This window comes from Mesoplodon mirus, assembly GCF_964341445.2.
Source record: "Mesoplodon mirus genome assembly, chromosome: 5".
NCBI lineage: Eukaryota > Metazoa > Chordata > Mammalia > Artiodactyla > Ziphiidae > Mesoplodon > Mesoplodon mirus.
The window spans coordinates 125,302,398-125,317,398 of NC_138980.1; the positions used below are offsets into that span (position 1 = coordinate 125,302,398).

Here is a 15,001-nt window from a genome sequence, read left to right on the forward strand (position 1 = left end):
AGAATAAGGTATCAAATACTCATGTATCATCCAGCATGTACCATCCATGAGAAGCGGATCATTGCCAATATAAGTTGAACTTCTGTCCTATCCAATTAGCTTACTCCCTTCCCTGAAATAAGCACTATCCTCAATTTGGCATTTATTTTCCCCATGCATTTCTTAGACTTTTAATACATATGTATACATCCTCTAACAATGTCATATTGTTTTACATATTTAAAAAGTTTAGGGGATTCCCTGGCAGTCCAGTAGTTAGGACTTTGTGCTTTCACTGCCAAGGGCCCGGGGTTCAATCCCTGGTTGGGGAACTAAGATCACACAAGCTGTGCAGTGCAGCAAAAAAAAATAAAAAACTTTATATAAATAATATGTACTGTATGAATTCTTCTGTAGTTTGCTTTTTCTATTCATCTTTATCATGAGATTCATTCCTGTGGATTTATGTAGCTCTATTCTTTTTTAATGCTGTTTAGTATTTCATTGTGTGGATATATTGTGTTGTGGTGTTTTAAAAGCAATTAGTGGATTTATATTTGCATTTGTGTAAAGTCCTTAGCACTATTCTTTTCTTAATGAAGTAATATTTAACCTGGAAAGTAATTTATTAGAAAACTTTTATAAAATATAATTTACCATTGATTTTAACCTAACATCAGATATTTATTTCCACTGAAAAAATATTTTTGTTCTAAGTTTCTTTCCCCCATTTTAATACCAAAAATCCATAAAACAAGAGCCAAGTGTTGCATGTCCATCTTGAATCACAATTTCTCTCTAGACCCATACATGAGAATGGAATGAACCCTGTATACCCTTGGATAATATGAAAATGGATTTTCCCCTTGAAGTCTAATTATTGGTTTACTAAATTTGGGGAGGAATGCAAACACATCTACTGCAGGCAGACTCTCTTATTACCCTTTTTTAGGATTCTCATGATAAATAAATTGAATACCAAATGAATTATAGGTGCTTATGTATTATGTAAGGCATCCTCTGCTATTTTAGTTATTTTAATTCAGGCAAAGGACTAGATGTGGCTTGTTGGTTTTCTCCAGCTTTTCCCTTCCTAATAAGTATAGGAACTACAACCAGAAAACATGAGAAATATTGTCAAATATGTGGGGGAAAAGTGAGCAAATGGTATCCTTGTGTCTACATATCCAGTGTCCAGATTAACAAATGTTAAGATTTTGCCACATTTGTTTTCATTTATTTTTTGGGAGACCTGAACAAAACGTAGGTACAGTTGATGTTCTCTTTGGACCCCTCCCTAATCCCATTCCCCTTTCTTCTTTCCTCCCCAGAGATAATTGTGTTCCTCAAGTTGGTGTATATCCTTCCTGCCCATGTTTTCACACATAAGTCTATGTCTATAAACACTATAAAGCATTATTTCTTGTGCTTTTTTATTTTAAGAAATTTAAAGTTTTTAAAAATAATAATTTTAGATTTATTTTGTATATATTCTTATTTAAACAGTTACTTTAGACTTTCACACGTCCCAAAATATAATTTAAATAGCATTGAAGTTCCCCTCATTTGCCCTATTAGAGGTGTTGCCTGGAAACTGGGTTCGCCTCTTGGTGGTTGTTGAGCCAGAAGACATACCAAGCCAAAGAGTGGGAGAACTTACCACTTGCAGTAAGTAAGGAGAACACCGGGGATCTTTCCCAGAGCAGTGTCTCCTCAACAGTTTTTGGTCATAAAATATACATAACATAATATTTATCACTTTAACCATTTGTAGGGGTACAATTCAGCGGCATTAACCACATTCCCAATACTGTGTCCCCATCATCACTGTCTATACCCAAAACTTTTTCATCATCCCCAGTCTAAACTCTGTCCCCTTCAAACAATAATCCCCCTTCTCCTCTCCCCTCATTCTCTAACTTCTTTTCTGCTGTCTGTCATGAATTTGCTTATTCTAGGTACCTCACATAAGTGGATTCATACAATATTTGCCCTTCTGTGCCTTATTTCACATAGCATAATGTTTAAGTTCCATCCTTTTTGTAGCATATATCAAAATTTCATTCCTTCTTATGGCTGAGTAGATTTTTATTGTGTGAATATGTGACATTTCGTTTATCCATTTATCTATTGATGGATGCTTGGGTTGTTTCTACTTTTCCATGTTTCTATGAATAATGGTGCTGTGGACATGGGTGTGCAGATATCTGAGTCCCTGCTTCCAGTTCTTTTGGATATAAACCTAAGAGTGGAATTGCTGGGTTATAATTCTATGTTTAACTTTTTGAAGAATTGTCAAACCATTTTCCACAGAGGCTGTATCACTTTTTAAATTATTTTATTATTTTTTAAATTAATTTTTATTGGAGTATAGTTGATTTACAATGTTGTGTTCATTTCTGCTGTACAGCAAAGTGAGTCAGTTATACATATACCCACTCTTTTTTAGATTGTTTTCCCCATTTAGGTCATTACAGAGTACTGAGTAGAGTTCCCTGTGCTATACAGTATGTTCTTATTATCTATTTTATATATAGTAGTGTACACTACCCAGTCTCCCAGTTTATCTGACCCCCCACCCCTTTCCCCCTTGGTAACCATAAGTTTGTTATCTACATCTGAGACTCTATTTCTGTTCTGTAAATAAGTTCATTTGTACCCTTTTTTAGATTCCACATATAAGCGGTATCATATGATGTCTTTCTCTGTCTTACTTCACTCAGTATAACAGTCTCTAGGTCCATCCATGTCACTGCAAATGGCATTATTTTGTTTTTTTTAGATGCTGCATCATTTTGTTTAATGTGTTTTTAAACTTATAAAATGGCATCCTTTTGTAGGTAATATTGACTTGTTTTTTTACTGGCTGTTTTTTTAGATTTATCAACGTTGATTATATGTAGCTGTAGTTTATTGGTTGTAGTTGCTGTATATTATTTTATTGTATACATAATTTATTCATATATCCCCTAATGATGGGCACCGAGGTTGTACTCCCTAAAACAGTCCTGTAATGATCATTATAGATGCCATCTTCTGCACGTGTATAAGTCATTACAGTATATACCTAGAAGTAGAATTGGATCATAAAATATTTTTCTTCAACTTGCCTAAGCACTTTAAAATTGTTTTCACACCAGCAGTGTGGGAGTTTCCATTTCCCTTATTTTTCTGATGCTTGTTATTATCTGATGGGTGTGAAAATGGAATCTTGCTGTTTCATCTTATATTTCCTTCACAACTGGTGAGGTTTATCGTCTTTATCTTTGTTTATTCATAAATGAGACTGCTGTATAATTTTCTTGAGTTTCCTTGGTGTTTTTGGTATCAAAGTTATGCTAGCCCCATTAAGTGACTTGGGCAGCTTACTTTCCATCTTCTGTTTGCCCAAACACTTGATTTTGGGGATTTCTAGAAAACTTTCAATGTGTTTTTCAGCTTGCAACCAGTACTTTGAAAAATATCCAGGAGACCATGAACTGCTTTGGGAAGTTGAAGGTGTTGGACACTGGTACCAGAGAATACCAATCACCAGAGCATTACAAAGAGAAGCGTTTAAAATTACGGGTAAGAATGTTTTCAATTTGAACACAAGTCCAGCTTAAAAAAGCAGTGCCTAATGATGGTTGTGTCTTATAGTCCAGAGTAGTGGTGTATTGTAATGTGATCTCTCTAGTAGCAGACCTCCTTGTCTAAACTTTGAATTTTTGTTATATGTAAACATTTGAGTCACTAATAGTCAGAGGACCTAGAGTAGTCCAGTAGAATGTAGCCCAGTAGTCCAGTAGGAATTGGTGGGTAAGAAATAAACACAGTTTACTCAAACAGCATAGAATAGGCATCAGTGGATCAAAGGTGTAGTACCCAGTTTCATGCATCTCCCCTTGAAGTCACTAAATACAGATAACTGTTTAAGACTCTTTACAATTGCAAGGCTTCATCATAAGATATTGGTGAAGGGGATATCCCACACTTGGATTTTCAACACCCTTCTTTAGGGCTTTGTAAAAATCAGTACAAAGAGTGTTACAATTAAAAGCAGATACTAACTGGTTTACAATTTAAAAAATTCTTTTACACACAGCAGTTTCTCAAAATGAAGCTAAAAGACCTGTGTCTGGAGAATACGGTCTTGCATCTGTTCCAGACTGTGAAGCAGGAGCTGAAGACAGTCTGTCTAGTGAGATGCAGCTAACTGTAGGTACACTGTTGTTTGCTGTAGGAAATAATAATTTTGCTGTTTTTTAAAAAGAGGTTCAGCTAATACTAATATTTAACTTTTTTAATGTTATTGTTCATTCAACAGACTTATGTAACTTCTGTTGTGTTAGTTACTTGGCATTTTCTGTTAGTTGGTTTCTAAGATTTAATTTTCTTTGAAAAATAATTGGGAATACAGAAAATAATATAGAAGAAAATAAAAATCTATAATTCCATTACCTAGATGTAGCAACTAACATTTTTGTATATGTACTTAATATATATTATGAAACATGTATCTGCATATGTTTCATTTTTGTTTTTATTCTTTTATGCTGCTTCTAACTGCTTTTCTCCATTAACATAATATTGTAAGCATTTTCTATGTCATTACTGTTTTAAATCGTTGTTAAATAGTACACTATTCTATTATATATAAATATCAGCATTTGTTTCCTTAACATTTATACTTAAGTTTTTTATATTTATAAGTGACCCAACCATGAATGCATTTATACATGAATCTTTGTGCAAATGTAATTATTTCCTTGCACAGATAAATTTCTAGAAGTGGAATTAGTAGTAGGTCAAAGGTTATGAAGTTATTTTGGGAAGTCTTGAGGCTATATGTGTTAGGTCTTTGTAGAATGTAATATACTTTGCAAATACTAGGTAACCTGAAAGTAGAAGGGCAGGTCCCATTACTGAATTCCAGAGGACTTACCAGGTACTTTTCTAGAAACTACTTGATATTATTTAAAATACAGGTTCATTGATGGGATCCTAGAGGTCTATTTTTATGCAGTGTTTTGTTGTGGTGGCATTTAATACAGTCATATTTGTTTTGTACACGGGTATCTAAATGTATTTTTAGTGAGTGTTGAATATGTCTATGTAAATGCATGTACATTTCAGAGACACAGTGCTTTGGGGAATTATTTGTGCCCTTTTTTTTTTTGCGGTATGCGGGCCTCTCACTGTTGTGGCCTCTCCCGTTGCGGAGCACAGGCTCCGGATGCGCAGGCTCAGCAGCCATGGCTCACGGGCCTAGCCGCTCCGTGGCATGTGGGGTCCTCCCGGACCGGGGCACGAACCCGTGTCCCCTGCATCGGCAGGCGGACTCTCAACGACTGCGCCACCAGGGAAGCCGTATTTGTGCCTCTTTTCTCCTGTCTTAGTTAGCATGAGCGTTGACTATTTGAGTAAAAGTTTTTTAAAACATTTTTAAGGATAATATAAATAATATTGATACAGTAACTATATATAAGGAGTTCAGTTTTTTTGTTTTTTTTTCTACTTTGGAATTTCAGACTTCAGAATAAGCCCCAGTTCTATTACACTGCATTCCAAATTCCTCAGATATATTCAAATTCATTTTAGTCCTGGTCAGATATCATAAGACTAGGGAAAGTAGAAAAATCTACTCTTCTCATACATGTGGTGAGAGCAATGATCTACTTTTATATTAAGCCATATCATTTAAAATGTGTTATTTTAATGAGAACATATTAAAATTTCACCATAAGGTTGGCAATATAAATTAGACTTTTTTCATTTTAGAAATTCATATTCCTTATATTACTTTAATATTTTAATTAATTCAAGGAAAATATTTCTCATATTAAACTATTTTATCTTTTTTTAATCAGTAACCACATGGGGAAGTGGTTTTGTTTGTTTATTTTAAGTACATAATTTTTTTTTAGCTTTATTGAGGTATAATTGACAAAAATTGTACATATATAAGGTGTACATCTTCATGATAAAGATGATAAATGCTTGAATTAAAGCATTGGTAGTACAAAAGAGGGGGCAGTTTTGAGAGATTCTTCAGAGTCAAAATTGACAGGCTTTGTGGTTGATTGAATGAGGGACAAGAAGAAGGCATTACTGCCTCACAGGAGTTTGGTTGGAATGGCATACTGAATTGTTATTGCCATTAACCAAGATAGAGGATAATACTGGGAAAATATAAGATTTCAGTTTGGGACAGGTTGGATGTGAAATTGGTGGAGTATCCGCTGCAGAGAGATTTCACTGGAAATAGAGCTTTGAAAATCGGGAAAAAATTTGGGGAGATTAAATTGTATATTTGGATTCATCAGCAAATAGCTCTTGAAGTAAAGGTGGTAGATACAGTTACATAGAAGGAGGATGTGGACTGAGAAGAGAAGGGAGCCAAGAACAGAACATTCAGAAACCCCGTGTACATCACTATAGCATATTAGATGGCTTCCGAAGTTCTTAAGCTCTTAATAAACTGAAGCTGTAATATAGCTTTTTTACTTCCTAAGTGAGTTTCTTAGTTGATGAATAGTGAGTACAAAAGGTGCTCTTTGAAAAACTTTTTAAAAGATTTTCTTTGTAACTGTATGAAGTAGATCCATAGGGAGAAGAAAGGATCTAAAACTTGTGGTTTTAATCTGTATCTCTGTTTTAGATTGATTCTCTAAAAGATGCCTTTGCAAGTACTTCTGAAGGTAAGAAATTCAGCTGGTCTATTAGTAAGTGTTTGAGACAGTTAGAATTAAGTGTGTGTGTCTGTGTCTGTGTGTGTGTGTCCCTTAGAGCAAAGTGAAGACTTCTCCAGCCCTAAAATCTAGATCTGGGTTCTTTTACCACTGATTTTGCTGTGTGAACAGTTATGTACGCTATTTTGCCCTTTTTGTTTTCATTTCCTTACCTGTAAAATAGGGACAGTAATGTCTACCTTGTTTATTTCCCAAGATTATTGGAAGAGAGTCTAACTGAAAATGCAGAAACACTTTGCAAAAAGCTCAAGGTAACACAGAAATGTGAGGAATGAATACTGACAAGGTTATTTCGTAATTTAGAAAAAGACACTGACATGGTTTCTTAACCTGAAGTGACGGAGAGGAAGTGTGTAATGTTGGGGATTTAGGTAAACTAGCGTAGTTTTTGCATTTCTGTGTTTTTTTTTTTCATTTCTGTGTATTTTAATAGGTAATCCTTTGAATACATAATCAATCAATTATAGTTTTGCCATTTTTTCCTCAGGTCACGGTAAAACACCTGTTTCCACTCGTACTCGAAGTAGTCATCTAAAGCGGCCAAAGATTGGAAAACGGTTTCAGGATTCTGAATTTAGTAGTTCTCAAGGGGAAGAAGAAAAGACTCCCCAGACTTCACCTACAGCTTCAGTGAACAAGTGAAGTATTGTTTATTTTACTCTCATTATTTTGTTTATTCTTATTTTCATATTTTTAGTATTTAGTTTTTAAGGTGAAGTTTATTATATTGTTTGTGTAGTAAATGACCTTGGTGTAGAACTTTGTATTTGAGTTCTTCCACAAAATTATTGATTACACTTGGTAAGTGTCCCTTTGACAGTGGTATAGGGAGAAGTTGCTAGTAAGAGAGTGGAATAAACTCATGATTTAGTCTCTTGTGTGAAAATCCAGGAGAATATTTTAGTGATTATATTATCCCAAATGAGTCATTATTGTCAACTTTGCATTTGACAGTAGCTATGGTTTTTAGACATGCTGAGGTTTAGTCAATTTTAAAAACCCTCAATTTTACTTTATAACTAATTCATTTTACTGGGTTATAGAATATAACCAATTAGTGATAGCCATAAATGGTATTGTCAACTCCTCCAGAAACTTAATAGCCAGCTGAATCAACAGAACACTTGGATCAAAACCTTATTCTCTATCTTCCTTTGAATCTTAAAGAAAGCAAGATTTTCAGTGTTATAGTTAAATTAGGCTTTTGCTCTGATAGTCCTGCTAACTGTTCCTGAGTCAACCATTCATAGTGTTGCCATTTTAGTTGTGAAATTATTCTACTCAGGTAGAGAATTCTGTAGCTCTGCTAATTTCATTATGTATGTAACTTTAAATTTGGATAATTATGTAAATGTTATATTTTAATGAAAAATTCATCACTTTAAAGTCAAATTTAAGTAAATATTTAATTTGTGAAAAGAGTAATGAGTTTAGATAATTATAGTTTTTTTCACTGAGCAACATTTTGTTGTAATACCCTTTCTAGAAGGGAATGTAACAGTAAATTTTAAATTGAACACCTCAGAATTATTGTGGAATTTTTTTTGCTTTTTATAAAATAGTAACAGTGAGACTAACTGCTTAAGTGCTCAGACGCTATGAAGAACAAAACTTCATCTTTGCCCTTGAAGAATCTATTAGTTTCTAATGCACATATCTGTACCTGTGACACAGGTTAAGAGCACTGCAAGGTGGATTGTGATATAATAATAGAAGTGCAAAGTGCTGTGGATGCAAAGGAGGGTGTGATTGATTCTAATTGAGGGGATAGAGAAATTTGACATTTGCTAGGGCTTCAGAGATAAGTAGAAACTCAACAAGCAGAGTTGGGAAAGAAGACTTTCTTTTCTAGTTCGAGGGTCTACAAACCATGGTCTATAGGCCAAATCTGGCCCACCACCTATTGTTGGAAATAAAATTTTATTGTAACACATCTGTGCTTATTAGTTCACATTTTTATTATGGTTGCTTTTGCTTTACCCTGGTGGAGTTCAGTAGTTGTTCAGAGACCATATGGCTCACAAAACCTAAAGGAAAAGTTTGCTGACCCCTGGTATACACCAGGGCTGTTCAAAGAACCTGTCATGGTGGACACGTTCTTTGTCTGCCCTTCCCTGTCCAGCATGGCAGCCACTACTCAGTTTGCTCATCACCGAGCACTTGAAGTATGGCTGGTGCAACTGAGGAGCTGAGTTTTTAATTTCACTCAGTTTTAATTACTGTAAATAATGACAAGTGTCTCGTGGCTACTGTATTGCACTGTGCAGTTCTAGACTGCAGGAGTAACATGAGCAAAGGCACAAAGCTAGGAGGAGTGTTCAGCAGTTCAGTCACATCTTCAGGCTCCACTTCTCATTCTGATTCTCTTGCTATTTCTACCACATCTTCAGTGACCTCCTCCACTGAAGTCTTGAACCCCTCAAAGTCATCTATGAGGGTTTGAATCAGCTTCTTCCAAACTCCTGGTAATGTTGATATTTGACCTCTTCCCATGAATCATGAATGTTCATAGTGGCATCTAGAATGGTTAATCTTTTTCAGAAGGTTTTCAATTGACTTTGCCCAGATCCATCAGAGGAATCTCTGTCTGTGGCAACTATTGCCTTATGAACTGTAATTCTTTTTTTTTTTTGCGGTACACGGGCCTCTCACTGTTGTGGCCTCTCCCGTTGCAGAGCACAGGCTCCGGACACGCAGGCTCAGCAGCCATGGCTCACGGGCCCAGCCGCTCTGCAGCATGTGGGATCTTCCTGGACCGGGGCACGAACCCGTGTCCCCTGCATCGGCAGGTGGACTCTCAACCACTGCGCCACCAGGGAAGCCCCATTCTGCCCATTTTTTGATTGGGTTGTTTGTTTTTTTTAATATTGAGCTTCATGAGCTGTTTATATATTTTGGATGTCCTTTGAAAGTTTAAGCAAGGAATTGGCTTCTCTTCTCTAGCTCTGAAAGTCCTAGATGACATCTTGTTCCAGTAGGGTTTTTTGTCTGCATTGAAAATCTGTTGTTTAGTGTAGCTACCTTCATTCATTATCTTAGCTATATCTTCTGGATAAGTTGATACAGCTTCTACATCAGCACTAGCTACTTCACCTGGCACTGTTATGGAGAGAGCTTCTTTCCTTAAACCTCATGAACCAACCTCTGCTAGTTTCAGACTCTTTTTCTGTAGCATCCTTACCTCTTTCAGCCTTCAAAAAATTGAAGAGAGTTAGGGCCTTGTTCAAGATTAGGCTTTGGCTTAAGGGAATGTTGTGGCTGGTTTGATCTTCTAGCCAGACCACTAAAACTTTTTCTCCATATCGGCAATAAGGCTGTTTTGCTTTCTTATCACTGGTGTGTTCACTTAGAGTAGCTCCATTAATTTTTTTCAAGAACTTTTGCTTTGTATTCACAGCTTGGCTAACTATTTGGCACAAGAGACATAGCTTTCTACCTATCTCAGCTTTCAACGTGCCTTTCTCACTAAGTTTAATCATCTCTAGCTTTTGATTTAAAGTGAGAGATGTGTGGCTCTTCCTTTCATTTGAACACTTAGAGCCATTGCAGGGTTATTAATTGGCCTAATTTCAATATTGTTGTGTCTCAGGGAATAGGGAGGCCCAAAGAGAGGGAGAGAGATGGGGAATGGCCAATCAGTTGCAATAGTCAGAACACACAACATTTATCAGTTAAGTTTGCTATCTTAAGAGTGGACATAGGTATATGTATAACCAACTCACTTTTCTGTACAGCAGAAACTAACGCTACATTGTAAGTAAACTATACTCCAATAAAAAAATTCATTACAAAAAAAGTTTGTCATCTTATATGAGTGTGGCACCTGGAAACAATTAAAATTGTAACATCAACCATCACTAATCACAGATCACTGTAACAAATATAATAATAACAAAAAAAGTTCAAAGTATTGTGGGAGTTACCAAAACGTGACACAGACATGAAGTGAGCAAATACTGTTGGAAAAATGGCTTCAATCGACTTGCTTAGCACAGGATTGCCACAAACCTTCAATTAGCAAAAACATAGTATCTTCAAAATGCAGTAAAACAAAGTGCAATAAAATGAGGGATGCCCATAATTATGCCAGTGCTGGGACAAAAGTTGTAAACTGGACTGTCCCAGGTAAGCTGAGATGTATGCTCATTCTAGGAGAATAAGATCCAATCAATATAGATAGAGTAAAAGAAAGGTCTAGTTTACATAATTGAAAAGATGGTGATAGAACTGGAGAACAAGGTAGGAAAGAGAACAAACCTGTAAGAAGATGAAGAGGTTGGTTTGGGATCTGTAAAATTTGAAGTTGTTGTCTGAACAACACTTAGTTGATTCTCTAAAGTGTTACTTTATTAACGGATTCCTGAAATTTTATATTCATCTTTAATAAAACATGTAAGAATATTTTTCTTTGGTTTTGTAGATTGGAGTCTACTGCACGAACATCAGAGAGCTCAGAAGAATTCTTGGAAGAAGAACCTGAACAGAGTGTGATTGAATTTGAGGATGAAAGTAGTGATAAAAATGTTCGACCAGCACCAGAAACCCAGCCGGGCCTGGAAAAGCAAGAAGGTGAAAAGGTAGGAGATTCACTTATTAAATAAAATGAATGGAAGTAAAATTTAACTTTCTTAGTCATATATTGTTAGAAAAGCATAACATGTATTTTAGACTCTTAGTAGAAATTGTATTTAATGTTAAAAAGCATATATGTCGGGACTTTCCTGGTGGCGCAGTGGTTAAGAATCCGCCTGCCAATGCAGGGAACACGGGTTCGAGCCCTGGTCCAGGAATATCCCACATGCCGCGGAGCAGCTAAGCCCGTGCACCCACACTACTGAGCCTGTGCTCTAGAGCCCGTGAGCCACAACTACAGAGCCCATGTGCCGCAACTACTGAAGCCCGTGAGCCTAGAGCCCATGCTCTGCAACAAGAGAAGCCATTGCAATGAGAAGCCTGCTCATAGCAATGAAGAGTAGCCCCTGCTTGCTGCAACTAGAGAAAGCCTGCGTGCAGCAACAAAGGCCCAACACAGCCAAAATAAATTTAAAAAAATATATATATATATATATGTCTAAAGCAAGGTCAGGTAGTAGAGGATAAAGTTACAAGTATTTTATATTTCAAACTGAGTTTATAAAGTTTTACATATTGCAAAGATAAAATAGAGGATGTTTAGTTAGTAATGTCCCTCAGTGTATTTAAAGTACAAATTAATTTGTAGAATTAAACATACTTAAGAAGTGACACAAATGATGTGACTGTAAGAGGTCTACCTTATAAAAACAGTTAGAATGCCTTAATGTCCAACAAGCCCTAAATTGCACCCCTATTTTGGTTAGAAGGATAGAATTCGTTGTCCAGAAAAAACATATGTATTTGACTACAGTTGATTTACAAATTCCTAGTAAAATAACTAAATTCATTTTTTTTTACCACTGGAAAACAAGGAGGAAAATCCTTTGTGACTGAGTAAAAAACTCTTTATCTGGCTTCATTTCTTTTTTCATCTTTTCTATTTCCTATCCTTCTTTTTCTTTAATATCTTCAGTCTTTTCCTCTCTTACAGATTCCTTATTTCTTCTTTCAAACATACTTAGGTTCTTTTTTTTTTTTTTTGCGGTACACGGGCCTGTCACTGCTGTGGCCTCTCCTGCTGCGGAGCACAGGCTCCGGACGTGCAGGCCCCGCGGCCATGGCTCACGGGCCCAGCCGCTCCGCGCCATGTGGAATCCTCCCAGACCAGGGCACGAACCTGCGTCCCCTGCATCGGCAGGCAGACTCTCAACCACTGTGCCACTAGGGAAGCCCCCATACTTAAGTTTCTTTAAAAATCTTTTACCTGTTTGTCAAGTCCAGCCAGGAGCTAAGCAAGTGAAACTGCATTACTGATTTTATTTCCTTAACTTGCTCCAATTTAGCTCCTGTTTCCTCTACTTCATGAAATTGTATTTTTAAATGGCATTTTTTTCTCTTCTTGTAAAAATTAGGGAAGCAAACACATTTTTTTTTTTTTTTTTTTTTTTTTTGCGGTACGCGGGCCTCTCACTGTTGTGGCCTCTCCCATTGTGGAGCACAGGCTCTGGACGCGCAGGCTCAGTGGCCATGGCTCACGGGCCCAGCCGCTCCGCGGCATGTGGGATCTTCCCGGACCGGGGCACGAACCCGTGTCCCCTGCATCGGCAGGCGGACTCTCAACCACTGCACCACCAGGGAAGCCCGACATATTTTAAAAAGGGATTTATATGCTTCTAGATGTCTACGGGAATGTATATTTTTGTGGTTGTTTTTTTTAAAAAACTTAAGATTATACTGTACATACTTCATGTAACCTGTTTCTTTTGTCCAATAATACATGTGAGTACCTACTCTTGTAGGTCACCAGTGACACTTTCACTCAATTCTGGTGGCTTTCCTTACCTAGGTTGACTACTCTCTCTTCCTCCAGATCCTCTAGTCCCCTGGCTTGTTGTGTTCTGGTTTCTTGGTGTTCTTCTCTGAAGTTTTGTTTGGTTTTATTTATTTGCTTTTTGACTCTTCTGCTTCCTGTTTTTTCCCCTGTATTTGTGGACATTCTAGAAGACTCAGTTCTTGACTTTCTGCCCTTTTGTTCATGTTTCTCATTTGAAAATACATCTAGTCTAATGGCTGAATGGTCATCTCTGTGGGGGTGACCAGTAACTCCAGACTTTTAGTATTGATCCAGACTTCAGTATTACTTGCCTTCTGAATATATCTGTTTAGACAGATGTCTTTTATCATCTTAAATTTTAACATCTCTGTTCTTTCCTATCACTTCTCTATTGAGCCTTTTTTCCTATTTCTTATTTTTCATTCTGTTCCCAAACCTAGAACTTGAAGGACTGAGTTTTTCTCTTCTGTTGCTTCTCACTTGTAGTTACTCACCAAAATTCTGTTTTTTTATAAAAACGTTTGCTATATCTTTCTCATTTTCTTCCTTTTAACATTTCTCATACTGTAGTTGGCCCTTTTGTGAGTTTTATTATAATTACCTTCTGTGTGCAGTTTATTCTTTTTTTTTCGGTACGCGGGCCTCTCACTGTTGTGGCCTCTCCCGTTGTGGAGCACAGGCTCCGTGGCCATGGCTCACGGGCCTAGCCGCTCCGCAGCATGTGGGATCTTCCCGGAGCGGGGCACGAACCCGTGTTCCCTGCATCGGCAGGCGGACTCTCAACCACTGCGCCACCAGGGAAGCCCAGCAGTTTATTCTTTATACTCTCTGGCCAGATTAATTTTTCTAAGTCTCTGATTTCAGTATCCCTTAGGAAAACATTCATTATATGATTTCAGGGGTTCTATATAATCCAGCCAAGTCTATTTCTTAAAATTTGAGTGCATCAGTGTTCTAATTTTTATTTTATTTTTAATTAATTTATTTTAAATTTATTTATTTTATTTTTGGCTGCATTGGGTCTTTGTTGCTGTTAGTGGACTTTCTCTAGTTGCGATGAGCAGGGGCTACTCTTCGTTGTGGTGCATGGGCTTCTCATTACAGCGGCTTCTCTTGCTGCGGAGCATGGGCTCTAAGCATGCGGGCTCAGTAGTTGTGGCACACAGGCTCAGGAGTTGTGGCTTGTGGGCTCTAGAGCGCAGTCTCAGAGTTGTGGCACATGGGCCTAGCCGCTCAGCAGCATGTGGGATCCTCCTGGACCAGGGCTCAAACCCATGTCCCTTGCATTGGCAGGCGGATTCTTCACCCCTGTGCCACCAGGGAAGCCCAGTGTTCTAATTTTTAAAATGATAATTAAATAAAATAATCTCTAATTATTAGAATGTCATTAGGATTCATTAGAAATATTAGCTGTCAATGAAAGTCTTGTAAATTGATAAACCTTGCAGGAGGTGTTTCAGAAATTGGAGACTTAGTGTTATCAAATCGCTTTTCCATATTTTAATGTGATTGAAGGAGCAGCATTGTTCAAAGATGACCCTTTGTTGACTGGAGAATGAGCTCACTAAGACTGAGGGCTCTCTCCCCCCAGCAAGAAGCTGTACCCAAACTCAGCTTCCCACAAGACTGCTAGTGCTTCCTCCCCCTGGCATGCTAAACTGTGACTTCCCGGGGGCCCCAAGGATTCCGAGTGCTGAACAGCTGATGTTCTGTAAGGAGATGGCACCAAATCTAGACTTTCTCTGGTGGCTTTTTACTGAAAAGGTTCTTCCTGTCACTGCCCTATATGGAGGAAGAGCAAGAAGGAGGCAGGGTCTCTTCACTGAATCTCAGACCCACACTGGGTCCATAGAGCATCCTGGTCATGTCTTTTCTCCATGAG

General features: G+C 37.3%; 1 protein-coding gene across 6 annotated transcripts in view; it reads left to right on the forward strand.

Moving 5' to 3' along the window:
- Positions 1-15,001, forward strand: part of FAM169A (family with sequence similarity 169 member A) — a 62,891-nt gene that overhangs the window by 43,847 nt on the left and 4,043 nt on the right. For 5 of the 6 annotated variants that reach the window (XM_082624103.1, XM_082624107.1, XM_082624104.1 and 2 more), the window contains exons 7-11: positions 3,418-3,546; positions 4,064-4,176; positions 6,620-6,659; positions 7,198-7,348; positions 11,131-11,287. In XM_082624103.1, the coding sequence (XP_082480229.1) occupies positions 3,418-3,546; positions 4,064-4,176; positions 6,620-6,659; positions 7,198-7,348; positions 11,131-11,287 (590 nt within the window). The remainder of the gene's footprint in view (positions 1-3,417; positions 3,547-4,063; positions 4,177-6,619; positions 6,660-7,197; positions 7,349-11,130; positions 11,288-15,001) is intronic. The other variant, XM_082624106.1, reaches the window with a different exon arrangement.